The sequence below is a fragment of the Leptosomus discolor genome, chromosome 13, assembly GCF_034619465.1.
Source record: "Leptosomus discolor isolate bLepDis1 chromosome 13, bLepDis1.hap2, whole genome shotgun sequence".
In the NCBI taxonomy this organism is placed as follows: Eukaryota; Metazoa; Chordata; class Aves; order Leptosomiformes; family Leptosomidae; genus Leptosomus; species Leptosomus discolor.
This window is the reverse complement of record NC_141403.1, coordinates 2,883,560-2,905,590: the sequence shown is the minus strand read 5'-3', so window position 1 is coordinate 2,905,590 and position 22,031 is coordinate 2,883,560. Positions and strand designations below refer to the sequence as shown.

The 22,031-nt window shown below is 43.2% G+C and overlaps 2 protein-coding genes across 3 annotated transcripts; both read right to left on the bottom strand.

Annotated features, from left to right (window-relative positions):
• Positions 1-4,688: 4,688 nt before the first annotated feature.
• LOC104341544 (transthyretin) lies at positions 4,689-11,209 on the bottom strand. Of its 2 annotated transcripts, none has more exons than XM_086472632.1 (4): positions 11,135-11,209; positions 9,274-9,404; positions 6,501-6,636; positions 4,689-4,796 (listed from the first exon to the last, which is right to left on the bottom strand). In XM_086472632.1, the coding sequence occupies exons 1-4, from the start codon at positions 11,207-11,209 to the stop codon at positions 4,689-4,691; spliced, it is 450 nt and encodes a 149-aa protein (XP_086328758.1). The 2 variants fall into 2 exon arrangements, with proteins under 2 accessions (XP_086328758.1, XP_009959735.1); XM_009961433.2 differs by having other exon boundaries at positions 11,141-11,209.
• Positions 11,210-13,439: 2,230 nt separating this feature from the next.
• LOC104341839 (transthyretin) lies at positions 13,440-21,324 on the bottom strand. The gene is made up of 4 exons (XM_009961432.2): positions 21,256-21,324; positions 20,321-20,460; positions 15,474-15,609; positions 13,440-13,547 (listed from the first exon to the last, which is right to left on the bottom strand). Exons 1-4 carry the CDS (start codon positions 21,322-21,324, stop codon positions 13,440-13,442), a joined length of 453 nt encoding a protein of 150 aa, XP_009959734.1.
• Between the last annotated feature and the right edge of the window lie 707 nt (positions 21,325-22,031).

Below are 22,031 nucleotides of genomic sequence, written 5' to 3'. Positions count from 1 at the left end.
TTTGATGATGCATATCTGGGATGAGAAGTGATTGTATGTACCCTGCGTTTTGTCCTGAAAGAAAAGCCAGCAGCTACCACTCAGCAGTACCACTCAGATGTTTACAGCATGAGACTACTGTTCAAGCCTTCATTCTTCATATTCTCTATCTTAATCACTTAAATAAACTGCAGAAAACAGACTTGTAGCTTCTCTGGAAGCAGGGACTGAGACCTCTTCTTCCAGGAATTTTTTTTTATACTAAACTGCCCCCCCCCCCCCCCCCGTATTTAAATTAATGCTTTTGTTTCTTTGTAAAATGTGTTTTGTAAATACGTGATGTAAATTAATGTGTATACATTGCTTTTAAATTGCTCAATATTTTATGCTTCAGTATGTACTTGAGTGTGTTCTCGTTTGAATTCTATAGGAATGTTTTTATTAGCATGAAAGAACAAGTGTAAACTGTAAGTATGCTTAAAAAAAGGTTATACCTTATGTGAAATGAAGGAAATATTAATTGTTGGCCAGCTATGACTGCAAACTGTTATACTAGTTTTGAGCTCTAGGCCTCCTGCATATCTAAATAGAAAAATCAATTTTGTATATGAACTTGCTAGAAAGAAAGCTTTTAATTTTATTTATTGCCAGCAAAATTGTATGATACCCTGCCTGCCATCTAAATCCTATTTATATGCATATTGCATGTGTATGACAGAAAATCTTGCGGTGGTTGTGTATTATGATCTACAGGAGCTCTTAACTGTTTCAAGTGTGCCACTAGTGTCAATGTCAGGGATTTTAACGCCTAAAACAATGTGTCTGGGTGCGTACAGTATTTTGGTATTGTTCTTTTTTTTCCTTTTTCTTTTTAAATCCTAGTAAACAGCACTTTTATTCCTCCAAAATCAGAAGAGCCAAAAATGTGTCTTCATTGGAAGAATATTACAGTTAGATTTTTAAGAAAATACTAAACCATAGTTCTAATAGTTCTAATGCTTGCAGGGCGGGATTTTCAGAACCACGGTGTTGGTCAGGCTGTTCCGCTGCCGATGGCGTGAGCGGGACGGAAAGCAGGCCAACCCCAAGGGCTTCTTAAAATTCCACCCGTAGTAATCCATATAGCTATTCCAGGGCCTGTTCTGGTCGAGTGCTGAGCGCTTCTACGACGCACTAAGTCTCCTCAAGTCGGTGACTTCCGCTGAGAGGGAGGTTGCGCAGTCCCGCTCAGGATCGCTCCTCTCTGTTTCTCTGGTTTTGTGGTGTCACACGTGTGAGTAACTCGCCTCGTTCCTTGGCTTATAATGAACAACATTTCTTCTTCTTTTCTGTTGGCTCGTGATGTTATGCTACCTAAACTATCCCGCTGCTGAGCGTTATTATCTTTTCCTGATATTTTTTTACGTCCCTTGTTAATACTAAGGAAAAGGACCGGATCGTATATTTTCTACGTTAGCGCAAAGGTACTGACCAAGATCTATTAAACTGTTTCGTTTCTCCATTACTCAACTCTTTAGGAACCAAAGACTGACTTCTGCTCTCCTGCAGAGTGGGAAGCAGTACGTACTGAGGATTGCTTATCCACAGAGTGTCCTGTAAGAGCGCTGACAGAGAGTGCTAACTTGAACGCGTCACTAGGTGTTGGCTTCCCAAATCGCCGCCGCGGGCGGTGTGGTGCTTTGTGTATTTGAGTTTGTTGGCCGTAAACACCTTTTCTTTCTTCGACATCCCAGCAGCTAATTTTGCCCTTAGCCGTCATCCTTCAGGAAAGTTCTGAGTGTAGTCGTAGGCATCCCAAATATTTAGTAGAAATGTAATGATTTAACTCCAGCAGTTGGGAGCCGTTGTAAGGGATATTTTAAACGGCACTGCAATGACCTTAAAAATCTGCCAGTTAATCTTTACCAGTTCATGCTTTAGGGGTGATGTAAGGCAATGAAAATAACAAAAAGCATAAAGTGAACAAAACATCCTTCCAAAGCACGCTGAAGTGGTTTGATCACCTCTTGATATATTTTTCTATAACTGAGTGTATAGGATATTCTGAAGCGTATGGATAAAGGGGAGATAATTAATATACTGTATGAGCAACTATATCTTCAAAATAAAATTAGTCTTACTTCGTAACAGAGTAGTACAATTCTTTAAGAACTGTTGAATAGATTTTTAAATCCCTGATGTAATTTTGCGGTGATTTCTGGTTTTCAGTACAAGTTCACCTACAATTTAACGCCTGTGATGATGAAACATCCTTTGGTGCTGTAGGTCTGTGCTGTTTCTGAAGCATGCTTCTGTGCCCATTTGTCAGGCATTCTGTGAAATTAATATGCAATTTGTAAAAACTCTAATGCATATATATGTATATATACACGTACATATATACGTACTATTTTACACCTATGCTGTGGCTGAACTAATACACCCTGACAGCTCTAAGTGATTAATCATGTATGGTCTCATAAAAATGGGATTTAAAGCGGCATGGGAACGGGTGATGATATACAGCTGAGTCCTCCAAAAGTTTACGTTTTGGTGCCCCGAAGTGACTGGCAGATACTAAATTAACCAACTCTTAACCACGCTGCCAACCAACCCTTCTCTAAATACCTTCTGTCACTTTGTTGGGAAGTTTTAGAAGTTACCATCTTAAATTGCATCCAGATAGTGCTTGTGTACTGCCTGCCTGAACTCGGTACTATTCTGTGGTGGGTTTTAACATAGACAGTGCCTTCAAACACAATAAATGCGATGCAGAACTAAGAGTTGTGCACATTCCTTTTGATATTTTCGTGATTCTTGTAAAATGTAGAGAGAAGCCGATCACGTTGGCTTTTGCATTGCTGACAAGGCCAATTAAGGATGTCTTCCCTTTGAGGACTGACCACGGAGGGAGAAGAAAGAGGGAGTATTTTACAAGATTCTGAAGGTCTTGCAAATTAGCAAGTAAAAATATTACAGAAATGTTAACTGTGGAATCTGGTTGATACGCTAAGATACTCTTAAGCCCGTTTGCTGTAGCTCAAATTTAAGTAGGAGAATATAAAATATAAAATCCATTTTGCAGTAGACAGTATATTGAAAAGCAAGTGCAAAATGTCCTTTTTCTTGGATCTTGCCAGACTATTTTTCTATCATTATGTTTACTAATGACTGTGTTGTAGTGGGTGACTAATGAGCCAGTTAGTTAAAAATATTAAAAGAACCCATTGTGTATCAGCAAGAGGAAGTGTACTTAAGATTATTTTATTTGTAGAGGTATGTAAGATAGGCTTAATGAAAAATGCACTGAAACAAATGCTGGGAATTTCCTGTGTACTATCATAGTTTTGTTTTTTTGTTGTTCATGAAAATGTTTGTACTTTTTTATCATTGTCTTTTATGAAATATAATGTTCTAAAGCTTGTGTTGGCTTGTTTATTCTGAGGTTCTGCGGAGAAAATATTTTCTTTGTGTTTTGTTTCTAGATGAAAGTGCTCATTTTTCTAGTGCTCGGTTCCTCGAAGGAACAACAAAGGGAAGGAAGGGACACCTGGCCAGCAGACGCATCAGGTTAGGCTGTGATGGGCTCAAGCCTCAGGCTAACAAATCTTTTTTCCCTTTATTGGTATTTAAAGGTTTTCAGCTTTTGGCTTTATTAGGCTAAGTGACTCAACATTTTTGTGTACTTTTCCAGATAGGGCTGCTGTTCTGTTGCGTCTCCTCATGGCTCCTCTCTGTACTTATTTCTGTCTAGGAGTAACCATCCTTGTATGTGGATTACAGGAACGGGAAAGAGAAGAATCCATTTGTTTTTTCCTGGCATTAAATAGGGAGCTGGTTTTCTCAGGAATCATCAGTCATCCTTATTTTTCTTTGTATCTTAGAGCTACTACGAAAGCGTCTGGTGGTTAGAGGCATGCAGGTCGTTTTGGGGAGTGCTTCAACTTGGGGCAAAGGTATTTGCAGAACTTAATGAAAATACACGAAAAAACTTCTTCAGGGATGTTTGATGAATACATTTTTCTGCAGCACTGGATGTGGACTCTCCTTGAAAGTGTCCCCAGTTACAACATGTGGGAAAGCAGGGCAGGAGGCGTTTTCAGTGCGTGTGGCATCCTGATCACCCTTAAGTGCTGCTCTGGCTTGCTCTCGCTTTTAAGCTGCTTTTGCTTCTGTATCTTAAGAATCAGCACTGGGAGGTGAGGTTACGTGGTGGTTACGTGAGGCCCTGGGTAGGTGTCCCGTGTGACTTCATCTCCCGTGGGCTTCAGCAACAGAGCACGGGTGACGGCAGGAGGGGGACCGCGTTTCCCGTGTGCTCGCTTTTCGTGAGACGCCTTCAGGTGGGTTTTGTTCGCTCCCTTTGCAAGAAGCAATGTCGTTTATTGACTTCATGGAAGACTTTGGGTTATTCTCAGAATCCCAGTAATGGAGTTTCAGTGGATTTTTTTTGTAGAGCTTGTTGTGTTTTCTGAAACCCTAAACTTTTATTCAGAAGAGCAATACTTACAGAATACAGAAATACAGAATACTTGTGTTCAGAAGAGTATTTGAAAAAAAAGTCAGTACACATTCTTCCTAAAGTTAACAAAGTTAATAAACAACTGGACTGTTACTGTTCAACATTTACTATGAACTCTAAAGCTGTTGATAAAGTCAGAAACTTAAGTTGTTATCATTTATGGAAATTTTAATTTACATGTCTGAATTTTCATGCTTAATGTCGGCTTCTATTCCACTGGCTCACTGACTACTGCTGTAGTTGAGTAAGAAAAGGGACTGAGGAGAACAGTAATGGAGTAATGTCGATACCCAGAATCGTTAGCTGTGAACACCACCTGGAAAAAGAAAAAACAAATACAAGACAAATGGGAAGTGGTCTCTAGGTACGAGCCTGGATGGAACCGTTGTGCTGCTTTGATCGCTGGGATCCGTGGCTGCTTGTCACACATGGTTTTTTCCGCTGGTTAAATATCCTTTGTTAAAAGCACACATGGCACTTATATTACTTCAAATTTCGTCATATATATTTATTATCCAAATCCGTGTTTCCTTGTTGGTGCTCGTAAATGGCAACAAGTTTGGGTTTTTTCCTTATTGAAGGTCTAAATTGAACCCCATTTATTGCCTTTATTTAAAAAATCCCACAAAACCAACCACCAGAAACATCCCTTCAAGTATTTGAATATTTTTCTTGCCCTTACGAAGCCCTGAACGTTGAGGAACAGGATTAAACGTAGTGCTACAGTAACGGTCATCAGGCCAGAATAGGAAGCAATGAGTTTCTTTAATCCAACTCGGGTGTCTGGTAGACAGAGGAGGACTGCGTTAGCGCTTTGGCCACACCCTGGTCATGACGTTACGTGCGAATGATTTACAGCGACCCTTTTGAGCTCTTCCACGTCAGCTCGTGGCCTGTCCTTTGACTTCTCCCCCTGTTTTGTGTGGTGAGATGATGGGTGTCAACTTTTAGAATGGCCCCAGTTTAGTAACGCTGTGATGCAGAGCTTGTGCTCCTTTCAACACCGATAAAAGCCACCAGAGAACTGAGCAAAACGTGACCCACGCTGGGGCTTATTTTTAAGAAAGGAGGCTTTTGCACTCTGGATTAAATTAATTTCTAGTCTGGAATATAGACTTACTTTGATGTGTAGTCAATTTAGTTGCACGCTGTAGATCTTTCATCTTACCTCTCTTGTTTCAGTTATCACAGGAGGCAAGACTACCTGGCATTAACCTTCATTATTGTCTGGAATAAGAATGCCATCTCGTCCGTTTCAGGGAGGCAGAGACAAAATTTAACCCAGGGGTTTGCCACCTTTTCTCCAAGGAGTGAGGAATGGCTGTTGCCATTCGGTTACAGACCGTACAGCTGCTGGTGCTCACTGGTGTGTCCCAGTCCGGCCAACAACTGATACAGGACTGCTCCTGCTCCTGGAAGGTCGTAGGAAAGGGCTGATGCTCTGGAAGGGAAGGGGAGAGCCCCCAGGGATTCCAAACCCTGCAGTTGGTACCTGGTTTGGACCACCTTCCTCTAACCGCTTTATCTGTCCCGTGCAAACTGAGGAGGCCTCTTACGCTTTTTTCCTGCTGTGAACTGAGGATCCAAGCATCCAGAGCACGGATCATACTTCCATCATCTTTAAAAATCTGAATTTTGTCTGCAGCTGTACAAATACAGCATCCAAAAGGCAGAAAAATCCTTTTCCCAGAAGATTTAACAGAGTAGTGCACCTGCTCTTCTCCCTCAGGTGCCTACGAATAGTCACAGGACAAATCACAGGTTTGAGTAGAGGTAGGAGGACAGAAAACCTCTTCATAAGGAATTCATTGAAGAGCTTAATGAGAGTTATGGGGAAGCTAGCAACTAGGTTCTCTCATGAGTACGTTGTTACAAGCTTTGAGACTGGATTTGAAGTGTTAATGCGAAATTATTTTAAAGTGAAAAGGAAATTCCCCGTGTGCAATTGGTAACTGAAGCCTAGATATATAAAGAATCTTTATTCTTTGCCACTAAAGTGCAGGAGAAAACGAATACTCACGTCAGCATGGTGATGGAAGGGATTCAAGCCCAGTCTCTTCCAGTAAGAGGCTGTGTCAAACTCAGTCTTGTATGTCCCTGCTACGAATTGTTCTTTAGTCGTGAGCTCGTGGAGCTCTCCGTTGTCATTCGTTTGTCTGTGTGGTGGCAGAAGAATGCACACTTATATTTTGGTTAAAAGCCCGAGAAAAACGCAATTGAACTGGGGGGGGGGGGTGGTGTGTAGCTTCAGGAATGTGGTGAACGCTCGTGTTGGTCTGGAACGCCTTACGTCCGCCCGTATCACGGCTCCTCCAGAGCTTCTCTTGGCATTTGCTGCTTCCACGGTGGCCGCAGCAGGTGGCTGCCTGCCCTGTCCCTGCTCTGCACGGCTTGGGGCTCAGCCGGGTACTGCTCACAGACCCTTGGCAGAGTCTTGGGAGTTAATTAGGTGAACCCCCTCAGAGGGAAAACCTCACCACTGCTGTAAGCCACGTGGAAGCTCTAGGACGCGCTTACTGTGCAAGTAAGTGGGGTCAGCTCTTGATTTTTCCATACTTTTCCTTTCTTCTTTAAATTTATTGAGCTGTTTTGTGAGCACGAACGTTTTTTGCCGCTGGCTGTTTGAAAGGACTGTAGGTCAGCCAACGGCGTGGCCTGCCTGAGTTCCCTGTGCTCTGTATCGACCCGTTGGTTTTCCATCCTCAGCAAACAGAGGGCTTTGTTTGGTTTGAAGGTGCTATCAGTGCTGCCCAAGGCCATAGCGCTGGCTTGACGCTATACACCTTGGAACACCAACTGATTTAGGGCTCCAGAACCGATACTGAATGCTGTCTCTCAAAGATAGCTCTTGGCTGAAACCTGTTTCTGTGAAATAAGTTAATTAATTATTATAAGTTATTAATTATAAGTTTTTGGTTGGGTGGGTGATCTGCACATGACAGCGCTGCCAGTGCCTGGTTTTAGTAGTCACAACCCCCTGTTCTGTGTCCTAGCTGCCAAATCTTTTTGTGAACATATTTTGTTCAAATTGCATGGAGAGAAAAATAAAGTTGAATTTTTATTTATTTTTTTAAATCATTGTCCAGTGGATTACTTAGGATTTGTGCTTTAATATAGCTTATAACTGAAGTCATAGAACACCCTTGGTATCTTAGTTGCTCTGTAGTCATCAGGGGGTTTTTTAGCTGTTCAAATGTCTCTATTTTTTTCTTTGCCATAGGTTGATCATTGTTAGGTAACTCTTCATTTATCTAATGAACTTTCTCAGCTAAAACCAAGCACGTCTTTAACTGAGAACAGTTACTGCAGAATTTCTTGCTAGCATTCAATTATTTACAGATTAACAAGGCTGGAGAGGTTGATTTAGCATTGCCATGACTTTCGCATACCTCGCCTTAAGGTTACTTTGTGCTTTGTTTCAGATGTTCGGTATGTTTTTAAGGCTTCAGTTAACATCCAGCTGTTCAGCCAGCTGTCTTTATATAGAGCATCTAAGCTCAGATTTGAAGACAAATAAACTGAACGCCCTCTTAATAGAAAACTTTGCGCATTTCCAGTGACCAGACTGAAGCTGTCATCCCACTGGAGGGGTGGGAGGCAATTTAGGTAGGACCACATGGAGAGATTTTTGTCCCCCACCTTGTGCAAGTACGTGGTGGCCTTCGCTGTAGCTGTGTTTTTCAAGGACGCGTACGAGAGCGCTGTTGCTTCTGCCAGCCCCCTGCTCTGCGACACCAAAGAGCCCCTTACACACAGCTCCTCATGGACCTCCTAGAAATGCGTCTGAGCCTGGGATCCCACTGCTGGAATTCCTGCCCTGTGTCGGCTTTAGCCCTATCTCACTTTTTTAGGTAGAATAGACCGTTAACAGACCTGGAAAGGTCTCAGGTGAGACTTTACAATTCCCTTGAGGTAAGGGCAGCAGTGGGATGTTGTTTGTTGGAGAACGTTCATTCTCTGTACCCCCTAAAAATTTTTTCCAGTTTCATTTCAGATTATACTTTAAGTAAAAATTGCTTTTGAATTTTTAAAGTGTTAATATGTCCTAAAATTGAGGGCGATTTTAAAAAAAAAAAAGTTATCTACACTTGAAATTCTATATATAGAGAGAGTTATATATAGAGTTATATATTCTATATAACTATATTTTTTAAAAGATGTGGCAACATTTAAATATCTGGGAGATTCTTTTTCTTATTTTAGATGTAATTGCTTCTCTGTGGGGGAGGAGTTGATAAAGCTTAATCCCCGAATTTTCTCCTTTCGGCTGACTTCTTGAAGCGAAGGCGGCTAGCAGGTAGGATGTGGTATGGGTTCAAAACAGTTCCGTGTTTTCTTTTGAAAGCTGTGGTGGTGTGGGAAATGAAAATCCATTTAGAAAGAAGGAAAATAGCCAATAAAGGCAGGATTCTCAACCGGAGTCTTAGTTTCGAACAAACCAGAAGAGTCTGCCTGATTCTTCTGGTAACAATGCAGCAGTTCATTGCTGGGTACTAAAAAGTAATAGAATCCTTTGTAATGAAATCGAAGAGAAGCGATGATTGAATTAAAGGATCGTTTAAAATACTTTCTTGTGCTCACAGTAATTAGAAAGCATTATAAAACCATTTTGGTAGTTGAAGCTGTACTACAGTTAAAAGCCAATCTGCAGCAAATTCATCCAATAATGTGTTCTCTTTCCTCTGAGTGCGAAGGACATCTTAACGTTAGAGCACGTGAAACCCGTCTCTCAACTCTTTGGCCTCTTCCCCTTGCCTTTCCCGTCTCTCACTCATTATTTTGGTATGACTTACTTTGAGTTTAACAGTTCCCAAGATCCATCTGCAGCTTCTTTATATAACTTAACTGGAACGTTTGGAGCCGGACTTCCTCGGACTGAATCCAGAATTTTTATAGAAAGAGGATGCTTGGAGTCAGCAGAGTCCTTCGGATAGGAAGGGAGAGTTTTAATGTTGTGAGAAAGGTGAGTGACGGTGCATAATGAAGCAGTAAGGGATATTATTCTTTAGATCTACAGAATATACCTTTCTTTCTTTTTTTTAAATTTTTTTCCCCCAAGAGGATCCCTGTGTACTGCAGAAATACAGCCTGAAGCTTTCGGGGGGCTGGGCAGGGTGGGAGCGGGGAGGAAGGCGTCGGGCGGAGCGCAGACGTGCGCGCTGGGGAGGCACCGCGGCCGGCTGGGAGAACGCTTCTCTGTTTTCTCTTTGGCGTGGCTTAGCTGCACATCAGCTCCAGCGTGGACTTGTAACTAAACTGTGACCTCAACGGGAAAGGATTAAATCATCAAAGGCAGTAGGAATGCTTAAAATTCTGGCAACTCTTCCTCCCTGTTTTGGAGTGGCAACTCGAGCGCAGCTGTCTGGGTTTGAGAGCCTCTGGTGTCTTGTGGCCATGGAGTTCTCTTAATTCTGCTGTAAACTTGGTAAGTGCCACGTACAGACTCTCTCCTAACACTGTTGGATGAGATTTGTCCGCCCCTGGCAGCTCTGCAGGGACTGGAGAGGAAAACCTTCCTTCAAAGGTGGGATGGCTGTCGTTTCGCTCCCAACTTGCTCACCACAAGCCGTGGTTATGCCCTGATGCTTTGCTGGTTCAAAGGCAGAGTTGAATTGGGGCTTTGACCTTTGGTGACCTAATTCTGCAGATGAAAAGCGAGAAAGTAGAGCTTTGTGGAAGGTGGTAATCAGGGATGATCTCAAAACAGCAATCATTGAGCTCCGTTTGATCACTGCAAAACGATTTGTGATGGAGATGGTCAAAACCAAGAGCCCTCTTGTGCGTCCCCGCCTACGGTCCGTGATGTCCTGAGCATCCCACCAGCCGGGGCCCTGCCCTGGGCCAGACCCACGCCCTGACTCCTCACGCTCCCTTTCTGGAACGCAGAGGCTCCTCAGCCTTTGCCTTGAGGCGTTGGCAAGGGGGGCTCTAGTGCCACCACCTGTTTTCGGGACTTTTACACCCTGGGAGCTCAATGATTGAGGCTGCTTCCTCGCAAAGGGTGGTCAGGTATTCGTGAGCTGGAGAGGAAGAATGAGCAGGGGAGAGAGACAGAGAGAGGGAGAGACGAGGCTGACGTTGGAGGATAACGTGGCCGCGGCTGTAGCCCGCTTTGCTGGAATAGATGAGCCCTCTGGAAGGGGGATCCTGGCTCTGGCTCTGCCCTTGGCTGCGCCAGTGGGTGCTGGGATCCCCTCTTGGCTTGCGTGGGACAGAGCGGCAGGGGAGAGGACTACAGGAGGCATTTCTCCAGCACGGATCTCATGAAGGGAAGTGAAATCCCCCATGCCAGGAGCTTGTTCACAGCGGTGTGAGGGCTATTCGTGACTTTTCCACAGGCCTAAGGCTTCCGTGTAGTGAATATGGGATTTTTTTCCTTTCTTGTCTTACACTGTTTTTCACGTAGCTGCTGAGGCTGATGACAAGTGCTGCTTCTCTCACCATAAAGCCCCCTCGCTAATCGCTAGAGAAGGAGAAAGAAGGACCAGGAAAGCAGCAGTAGGAGAGAACTACAGCCAGTGCATACCATAAAATCAAAGTAATTGCAATGAAATTCTATTTTTCACTTACACTAATTACAGTTTAAAAAAAAAAGAAAAAAAAGGGAAAAAAAAGCAGGAACTACATCAGTATGAAGGACTTCAATCCTGAGACACTTACCGGTGGTGCAGCTTCGGAGAAAAATGCCAGGCCAGCTAAGAAAACAAGAGATACAGAATAAAAAGTCATTTTGCCTACCACTAGGAAGTCTCAGTGTCAGCAAGTAGAAACTGGTGGGATCTGTGATTTTTATATCAAGGCCTCTAAACTGAGGCTACTTATCAGAAAACCCGTATGACTTTCAACATGCTGATTCATCCTATTTACTCAGCAAACAATGAGAAAATAAGTAACTGATACAAACTTGAACCCTGTCTGCAAAAATAAGTCTCCTCTATCATTGCCTGTGGAAATATTGTGAATATTGCCTAGCCCAACTGCGGTGAACTATTTTCTCAGAAACAATGTCTATTCTGGTTTATTTTTCTCTTTTTGTTGAGGGACAACGGTGTAGAGATGTCATATCGTTGAGAGAAATACAGATTTCTCATCAACTCAGCAATTTCGAGTCCAGTAAGAACTTCTCTGTGGTTATGGCGTGGCATGATTGACTCACCCGTGTTTATCTGTTAAGAGATTTCTCTCTGTGGTGGCCTTCTCGCCACCACTGATAGAAGGTAAGTAGATGATGTGTGGGCTGTCTAGCTGTCTTAGGCATTCTCCTGCAGGAAAAATATGTGACCTTTGGTTTGCAGCACGATAAACGGAGACCTACATACCCCTTTCTGAAGCAGTTAAAACAGGGTTTTAAGTCCTATCACTTTACTTGTCCCTTAGATTCAGTTCAAGTTCAGGACTTCCCTGTACCACTGCAAGTCAGCTCCCACCAGAAGCATCTCCTTCATTTTAGGGAAATGTTAGTTCTTGAAATCAAACTTCTTTCTGATCTTTGGTTAGACACATGTGTGTGCACTCTCTTACTAGGTCTGTCTTATCATCAGATGGGTGACTACGTGCAGAGCAGTTTTTGTTTTTTTTTTTTTTTTGTGGGTTTGGGTTTTTTTTTAATGACTACCACTGCATGAACATATTTATGTCCTATTTTGCGGGCTGGGCATAGCCCACTGCAAATCAAACCTACTGGTTTTCAAGCTCTGGGAATAGCAGGATCCCATGAATTCTGCAGGTTTTAAGATGGGTGCTGGTTTGAAACTATTTGCACTGCTTACAAGAGTTGTGTAACCATGGTAGTATCTAGAAATCAGGGAAAAAAGTAACCAAATAGTGAAACGTTAAAGGCAGGATTTTGTAACTGGTGAATTCACTCAGTATGCAGCCATCCCAGCGGGCTGTGGGTGCAGAGGTAAACTCCAAGGTCAGTGGCAGATGAGTGCTGATGGTTTCTGAATGGCATCATTTCAGTAACTGTCTGTAGTTTCTGTAATCCTGTTAAAAAACAATTCCTCTGCTTCAGGGTATTTTAAATACAACAGTCTGCAGAAATCACTGCTGAAGCCCTCAAAGTCTTTGGTCGGTTTATCCACCACATGGTTTGAATCACAGTCACTCCACAGCTTACCTTTCCCTGTTTCTAAAAATCTGAAGAGAATATTGAGATGATGCCTCTATTTTAGGACTTTTTTTTTGTAGTGATGGCTGGAGATTTGACTTATTGGAGATTTAATTGGAATGAACCTGAATACGGCAGCCAGATGGGTTAAAGATCAAAGTTGTTAAATGCGGCGCTAATTGAAATTGCTTCAGAACTTCCTAGATTAATTGAGCAGCAAACCTTCCTCTTGGAACAACAAAGTGTTGAGATTTACCTGAAGTCTGAAAAAGGTACAGAGATGTTAACTCTTTAATCTCTCTGGATAGATGTATTTGAAGAGCCTTTCTGCATTGTTTGTGCTGCTGCTAGGTATTCGGAATTTCTCCTGTTTACCCTGTGGCCTAGTGGATAGTGGGACCTTCCCTTCTGCGTGTAAACTGAGGAGCACGATGACTTTATAACTTCAAGTATATGTCTTTGGTCAGGTTCATTAAGGTAGCGCGACTCTATACCTTTCTTACTTTGAGCCAATGCATTTGGTGAGACTTCTTTAAGGTAGTGGAGGAGGAGAACAGAACCAAATCAAGTGCTGCGCCGTGCGTGTTTCCCAGATGTCCTTTGCACTTGGATGCAAATCATGACACCTTAGAACACAATAAAACTTCACCAGTAGAATCAAAACCGTTTTAAAGACTTAACATTTTATTGACTCGTCTGAAATTTGCCAGGTTATAAAATGGGAAAAAAAAAAAACCCCAAACAACTAACATAGCAAAAAGTTATGCATTAGCAGTAGGAAAAACCTTCCTCCTAAAAGCCTACGATAGTTCTAGCAGAGGAGGGTGTTTGTGGAACGACAGTACGTGTTTATTCCTGGGGATCAGTGACAACAGCAGTGGTTGAATAAGAGAAAGGACTGAGGAGAGCGGCAATGGTATAATGGCGGTGACCGGAATCATTAGCGGTGAACACCACCTGGAAAAGAGAAAACTTGTGATCACGATGAACAATGTATATCCCAAACTGCCTTAATAAGAATTAGCAAGCACACGCCATTGCCTCTGCAGAATACTTCGCCAGTTCTGCCCAGTCAGGGGTTTTACCCCTCTGAAGGGGAATGCTCCCCGTGTCCAGTCAGGGGTTTTACCCCTCTGAAGGGGAATGCTTCCCGTTCTCTTTGCGCTGCTTGCTGAAGACTGAGAAATCTGTGAGATTTGGGCCGAGGTCCACAAAGAGCCTCAGCTGCGGTGAAGCGAGGTGGAGGTACCTGCTCCTGAGCCAGGCGAACTACTTTGCGATGTGGAACGGGAGGATGAGGGGAAGGTGTCTCAAAGGGCCAACAAGAAAAACAGAGAGGTGAAATCCCACCTAGTGGACTTGCACACCACCTCCGTGTGAGGGGTCCAGGCCAGGTGGGCAGTTGGAGCCCAAAGCTGCTTTCTGTGCTTCAGGGCCTCGCTCCTGTTTTCAACACAGCTGGTGATGGGTCGGCTCTTGCATTCAGAACCGAGTGGCTGGACTTGCCAGAGCAAGGAGAGGCCCTTGTCCTAACATAACTCAAATTTGCTGCTCTCCAAGTCTGTCCCTAGAACTTGGGACACCCAGTTCGCAGGGAAGCGTCGTCACGTGAGTTAAGCTCCCGCTTTCTTTGGCTCTCTTTAGCCTGATGTTTGATCTGTTTTCTGAACCATGACCTATTTTCTACAAGAGAACTAGAGAGTTCCCTCCTCCATCCTGGTCTGCCAAAGCCTAAGCTGCTGGGACGTGAGGAGGTCAGTTGCCTCTCACCCAGACAGCCATTGACCTCTGCCCACCTCCCAGGCCAGTTTGTTGGCCTGCAGGCTGTTACATCCAAGGAAAGCTGCTTCAACAGCCGAGCTGGAACAGTCTCAACCGGGTGTTTTTAAGCACCTTCTGAGCTGAAGCCCTTCCGCAGGCCCCAGCAGCTTTCAGGTATCCAAATGGTTGGGGAATATTTTTGAGGATTGTTTATGTGACCTAAATGGCCCAAACTGCACCTCACGCTTCACGGACCTGGGCTTCAGTCATTTGTTTTAGTCTTCCACAGAGCTTCATAAACTTGTGGTTTAGAATGTTCTACCACACAAGCCATTCCAGACTACTTAATTTGGGGAAACTTAAATTTAATGGCAGATTAAGCCTGAATAATTTAAACAAATGTTTTGGAAGTGCCAAGTAAATGTAATAGAATAGAGCACACGGTAAATCGGTGTAGGGCTGAAAGCAAAGGGAAGCACAAAACATAATTATATTGCTGGCCTGGTTATGAAATCTGAGTATCGGTGAAACAGCCAACTTTTCCTTTCCCACTATGGTTATTTCTTTATATTTTTATGCCTTTTTTTCCTATTGCATATTTCAATACTGAGCATCTTTTTTTTAAAGAAAGAATTGTTTTTTCCTGTAATTACAGCTCATACATTCAGGGGTTTTCAGGTGACTGATATGGGGGAAATATGTCTGATGAAAGAATAACTTATTTCCTATAAAATTAGGGTTTCCAAATCCCTGTATTCCTTCAGCAACAATAAAAGCAGTGCCTGTTTTTTTTTCATGGGTTTTCTTTTTCTTGTTTGTTTTTTTTTTTGAAACACTGCCTACTTTTGGATAACGTAGCTCTCTTTGAGCAAAGGTCCCCACTGGTCTGAATGGGTGAACGGGCACAGCTCCACTTTGGAGGAGCTGTTGTGTGGGCATTTGCAGGGAAGTTGGCTGCTTCCTTTGGCTCAGCCGGCTGTGTGCTGCCTCTGTCTGCCCGCTGTCGTGTCGCACTGAACCGTTTCACCGAACGATGCCGCTCCCTCAGGGTTAAAGGACTGTATTTGCTCTGTCTAGCTGATGCCACTGCACAGCAGAGAGGTGGTTATTGCAAATACTTACGTCAGCGTACTCATGGAATGGAGAAAGCCCAAGTCCCTTCCAGTAAGAGCTGGTGTCAAACTCAACCCTGTATATTCCTTCTACAAACTGTTCTTCTGTTGTGAGCTCGTGGATCTCCCCGTACTCTGTGGTTTTCCTGTAATGGTAAAATATCTACGTAAACATTTTATACTGTCATTTAAATGCTGAACAGAAGCAGTCGATGTGGAACAGCAAATAGCAGAGGGGCTGCACATCAAATTCTTCATAATTTGAAACAATTCCCCCCTCCCATGCAGTGTATGTTTCTGTATTGCAGAGCCTGTCCTTGCTGCCGCCTCGTCCGTATACATCACAAATCAAAGCTGGCTGGTTTTTTGGTCATTTCGGTTGCTAGGGCAGGGATTATAGTTAAGGCCCCTCTTTTGATGTCACGTTTAACTTGTACCAAGTGCCCTCGAACCAACTGTTAGTGGCTTTGGAAAAGGATTGTCATGATGAAAGGCAAGATGCCAAATCTCAAATTATAATTAAAGAGGGAAGAGAGATTCTAGTGGAAAATTATTTTATCCTCTAGTTATTAGCACTGAGGCTACAGGTTTTACCCCTATACACTGATGTGATTTTATGTGACCCTGAGGGGTAGTGTCTTGGAAGAGCAATTTAGCATCACAAGATGTTATTAATTTGAATTACAATGCCTCAGTCAAAGAGCAGGGGCCTCTTCCACTGGGTGCCGTATAAATGAGCAATAGGAATTCCCAGCTCAGAGAGATTATGTGCTCAGCTCGTAACAAAAAAATGTGGGTGAATGAAGCCCAGAAACAAGAAGGGAATATGGCTGGCATTGCACCCTGTTTGTTTGAAAAGGAACAAGCTTTGTATGACAGCTGTTCAAATATTTACGTGCTTAGCTCCTAAACCCCATTTATCTCTTTTCCATCCTTTTATTTCTGATTTTTTTACCAGTTTTGTTTTTTTGTTTTTTTTTTTTTTTTTTTTTTTTTTCTTCTGCTGAAAGTATTTATTTGATGTTTGTAGCACTTCCTAACCACGGGATGCAGTTGAAGGAAAAATGGAGAAAGCCTTGACTTGAAGAACGAGTGAAACGTTCTTGTCTCATGGCAAGGAGTAGCCGTCTGGGCAGAAAACAGGAAAGCTTGAGGAGGAAGAGAGGGAGGGGAGAAAGCAGAGACGTGCTGCTGTCAGAGGTAGAATCACTCGTGCTATTGCAGCTTTTCTTCCCCAGCTGCTGCCGCCTCCGTTTTATTTGTCATCGCTGGCTAATGGTGGTGAATGCAAAAAGTCTGAACGACAGAGATTTGCCTTAAAGGAAGAAGTAACAGGGTGGAAAATCCCATGCTAGTTTGCAGGTTTTCTTCTATTTCAAGTTTAGCACTTTGAAGACCGACCAAAGTCTCACTGGCCCAATACAAGTGAAATCAACTGTGTCCAGGGGAGACTCAACCTGCAGAGAATCCAAGCCCTGTTTGAAACGTGGCTCACGGGCAGTCTGTGAAGTGTACACATCTCTCTTCTGTTAATGAGGGCTTCCTGGCTTAACCTATATCGCCTTCATAACAGTCAGTGGGTAAAAGGAGGAAGAATTCATCGGCCAGTGTGCTTGAGCCAGTGAAACAGAACTGCTGAGGTGCTGCAGAAGCGTTCACAGTACGAGTTAGCAATTCAGATCCACCCGCTTACAAGTTGGATAGTCTAGGCACAAAGCAATTAAAAGGAAAAATGGCCTCAAAATCCTTGTTCAGGCAAACAAATAAGATTTCGTTTGAGAAAAGCGTGGATGTAGCTTGAATGGTGCTTTCCCTGATGGGTGCTGACCCAGAGCTGCAGGTGTAACCATCCAGAAGAGCTGGGAAAGCGGGAACAGGAGTTCACTGGAAGACCCTCGCCCGCTACCAGGAGTTAATGGCACTTTCTTAGTTGTTAAGTGGTGGCCATTCAGTGCAAGTGCTCTCGCAAGCAAACCCTTCGGCATCGCTGCTGCGCTGGCAGCCAACAGGACAGCGTGTGATCAGAGCCGGGATGGGATTAGGACAAGGCAGAGGATGCCCTGCGTTCTTCCCTGGTAGCAAAATGATTCCTTCTGAACAGCACTTGTTTTTCTGTCTGAGTAGGGGAACAAATACAGTATGGTTGCTTGTTCTTAGCAGGATGGGGGCTGCCAGCATCTTCTCTAAGACAGACAGTTAAAAAAAAAAAAGCTGTGCTTTTCCAGCCAAAAAATTTGCAAACCACTGGTTGAGTTACTACAGCTGCAGCCCCGACTGCCATCCTGATCCTGTTTTTCGCTGTCTGGACCTTAGCTGTATGTCGTGACCAGTTAAATCTGCGCTGTCTGTGCAGTGGTGTTTGTGAGCTCTCGGGACACGTGCTGCGCGGAGATCAACTCTGCCCTCAGGTGCAGACTGCTGAGAAAGCATCTCAGGAACATGAATTATTATTTTGGAGTTTTAGAAGAAAGAAAAAAAGGAGGGTGGGAGGAACCACTTCAAATATGCTGAAGTCTTTTTTTTTTGGATGATGCTTTACAGCCTAGGTCCCATGAGAGCTGTGCTTGATGAATGTAGCTCTTGAACTACACGATAAGACCTAGGTTTCCAAAAACATGTGAGGAGTGAGAAGGTCAAAGCTAGCCATGGGAGGAGCTCCTATAGAACCCAGCTCACATGCTTGCCAGGTCTCTGTGCCCTGAAGCCTTCCTCAGAGTGCATCTCCGCTTGAGTTCGCTCTTGCATATTTTTGCCTGGACTAATTTTGAACTAAGCCTCTTCATAAAGTCAGCTGTTGCTATGCGAGCTTCCTCCCTGCCGTCTAAATACTGTTCCTCTGGCCAGTTGCTAGGTGCGTTTGCCTAATTCCCTAAAATGTGTTAGAAAGTAAAAACAAGCAAACAAAAAGGTGGAGAATATAACCTTTATGGACGTTTGTCGAAAACGCAAATTTTCCATATGCATCTGCCTATCTACTGTAACTTCAAAACATCATTGACCTGACAGGGGTAGTTACAGATTGTGTTCCTTGGTTGCATTCAGATTTTCTTCTGGTTTAACACAGAGAAACTCTGATTTTTCCAAAAGAAAAAAAAATGGCAATCACGTGTGAAAACCCCCTTCAAACAAGTGTCATCAGCTCAAGTCAATCGTGTTGCTGAAAGCAACCTTGGTGCAGATGCAAGTCAAGGGAAAGGTCCAAATCTTTACCTGCGATTAAAAATTGTGGTTTAATATTCCTCCAGTGCCTTCCCCCAGCAAAATGCTTCTCACTTGCCTAGGGCTAATCTTCTCAATTTATATTTAAGAAGAAGTGGTTTGATTTTTCTCAGGGGTGTGCTGACCTCAAGTGTCAGCAGAGGTTGGCTGAGAAGAACTGCGGGATTTCTCTCCTGGGGCTTGTTGGCAGCAGCATTGCAAACTGAACAAGAAAACACTGTTATGCCCCAAAAGTGAGGGCATTTAACACTGATGTTGCATTTATCTTATTCCTCTGTAAACTGTATTTTGTATTACGTCTTTAAGAGCACTTGGTGAAACATCTGAAATAATCTGGGTTTCCTAATAATGGCGGGAATACTCACTGAGGCCAAGAGGTTATCCTTGTCTCTGCTTTCCTCGAAAACATCATTTTTTTTCCATGGGGTTTCTCTGTTCAGTAAGGTGTATAAATCCATTCTGAGAGGCAGTTGTTCCTAGATTAACACTCAGCATTTGGGAGTGGAGGTGTTCGTTTCTTCCTCAGTCTCCTAACCTTTCTTGTTCCTTTTCAATGGGGAAAAGTATTTTTTTATTTGGAGTTTTATAAAAAGAAACCCTTCAGATGGAGAGAAAGGTAGCTCTCCTTGTAGTCTTCACCTCTGTTGTTTGTTTGGGTTTTATTTTAATGCAGCTTTTGTGTGCATCATGTTATAAAAACCCTAGTAAAAGGCAGTGGGATGCTCTGGTGGCTCCTGTCCACGCTTGTGCTTGTCCTCCTCTGCTTGACTATCCTGCTGTTAGTAGGAATTTCTCCTGACTTATTTGAAAATCTGATTCAATCAGTTCTTACAACGAAACTCCAACGCCTGAATGCCGCACCTATTTGAATTTTCGTCACCTGTATTCCTGTATTACCTGCACTTTTCCCACAGACTGCAGATATTATTATTGTTATTATTGTTATTATTACTATTATGGTTGTTATTATTATTATTATTATTATTATTGCCTGCCCCTCAGCGATGTTCTGAGGATGCTTTGCAAGTGTTAGGCTGTCGTTCCAGCGACAGCCATGCAGGTCTGTAGAAATGAGCACGAACAAATGCTGAGATTGTGCTTCTGTGTTGGGTCACAGTGGGACTCTGTAAAACTTCCTGGTCCAGGACTTTCTTCCAGCCAGAGCGTTTGTTACACAGGAGGAGATTAATGTGCTTGTTATTTGTGTGTGTACGAAGCTGACAGGGAGGGATTTTGTATGGGGCTGCTGCAAATAAAGCTCTCTGTCCGTTGCATGTGAAGGTAGGAGGTTAGCCTGGAGTACCTACAAAATTCCAGTAAATAGGATTCTATTTTGGGTTTTTTTGATAGAAATGAAAGTACTGAAGCTAGGAGAAAAATTAATTATTAAACCTATTCCCCTAAAAAGACAAGATGAACATCTCAACATACTTTTGCAATTAGCACGTATTTCAGTCATGGATAAGTTCCGTTTGAATTTGATGGATTTTTAGACCAGAATTCGTGTGCTGTTAACAGTGACAGCGTGACACGTGCTAGAAAACATACTGCTTTTTTGATCAGAGCTCCATTCCCTTTATTTCTCAATTGTTTGCCCGAGGCCCCTTGAAAGTGGCTCCATAAGACCACGTAACTTACCCCGTAGCAAAGTCCTGCCAGCTTCCATCTGCAGCCTTTTTAAAGACTTTAACAGCTACGTTGGCTGCAGGACTTCCTCTGACTGCATCCAGCACTTTCACCATGAGAGGGCATTTGGAATCAACAGAGCCATGGGAGACCTTGGGGAAAGCAGGAGAAGTTGTGTAGGAGCTGTTCACCCGCCTGCAAAAACCTTCTTTCAATGAGAAGATGGATTCTTACTGCAGAGTTAACGTTGACTTGACAGCAAGTTCTTTGCCAAATGGTATTCAAAGCTAGTTTGCAAACATCTATTTCTTAAAGCAAAGTGTCTTAGAGCTTTATACTGGGCACTTTATTACAAACACACACACACACACAATTTGCTTGATAAATAGAGTTGCATATGGCCCTGGGAAAGTGTTGTAAGTTATACCTTTTTAATGAGGTCACAAATAAGAAAATAATAAAGTACTATAAGTGCAGGCAGGGTATGTTAGCCTAGGAAACCAACAAAGAAACACCTATGACCTCCCTAGGGCTGAAAGGATATTTGTTTCTTAAACTTCGTACTGTACAGAATCCTTAGTCATACCTCGAAAACATGTTTTTAGTGCTTTAGGGCAGTACTTGTTTGGTGAAGAAGGTAAAGCTGCCTCTGCAGTGAAGATATAAGATGCGAGTTAGGAACAGACAGAAAGAGACAGAAATAAAAGGTCACACCTCCTAGATCCCTGGTGCTTTCGTAATATCCTAAAATCGATGGGTAAATGGCAAAAAAAAAAAAAAAAAAGTAGTTTTAAGAATTCTGAAGAAGCTACTTTAAAAGGTAGTAAACCAACACTCCAGCAGAGCCTAATGGTTACAGAATTTCATGGATGAGGAGGATGCTAGTCATCTAGAAAATCTAGATTATCATTCTTGTAATGTCTGAGTTTGAATAAAAAGAGACTTACCAGTGGTGCAGCTTCAGAGAAAAATACCAGTCCAGCTAAGAAAACAAAGAGCACAGAGTGAGAGGCCATTCTGTTTGCTGTTAGTGAGCCTTGGTGCCAGCAGCTAGGAGCTGAGAGGATTTGGGATTTTATACCCAATCCTACAACAAAACAGGCCGCTTATTGGGTGCCCATATGACTCCAAATCTGCTGATTCTGATTATTTGCTTAGTAAACTGTCCAATCCTTGAGTCAGTCCATGAATAGCACTGCCATTGCAGTCAATGGAGGGACTGCAGGATCACTAGAGCAAAGAGAATAAGTAACGGACACAAACATGACCCTTGCCTGGGGAGATTAGGCTCGTAGAAAGCCCTCCACAGAATAATGTAAATGACCTTTGTTTGCCCAGAAGTCCAACCTGTTGGAGGAGATCTCCTTTACCTTGCCCTCAGGTTGTGCACAGTAACGCCCCGATGCTTTCCCCACGCCTGCTCCACGGTTCTCCTCCATGTACTCAGTGCGTTCTGAAGAGCAGTTGCCACGCAGAGATGCGGACTCGGTGGGGGTTGGTGGAGTTTGTTCGTTGTCTGGCTCAAGCAGTGCTAGTGGTCCGTGCTGGGAGACAGGTTCCCAAGCAGTTCCCTCGCTTGTTTAAAAGGAGCGATGTTTCTTTTGAAACTTCATTCAGATAGGCCCTGACAGCGTGCTGCCTCGCACCAGAAGTTCCCAAGGATTCATCTTGTCTAACCTTCAGGTAGACACTGTGAGGTTTCTTCTTGGTCACTGGGAAAAGA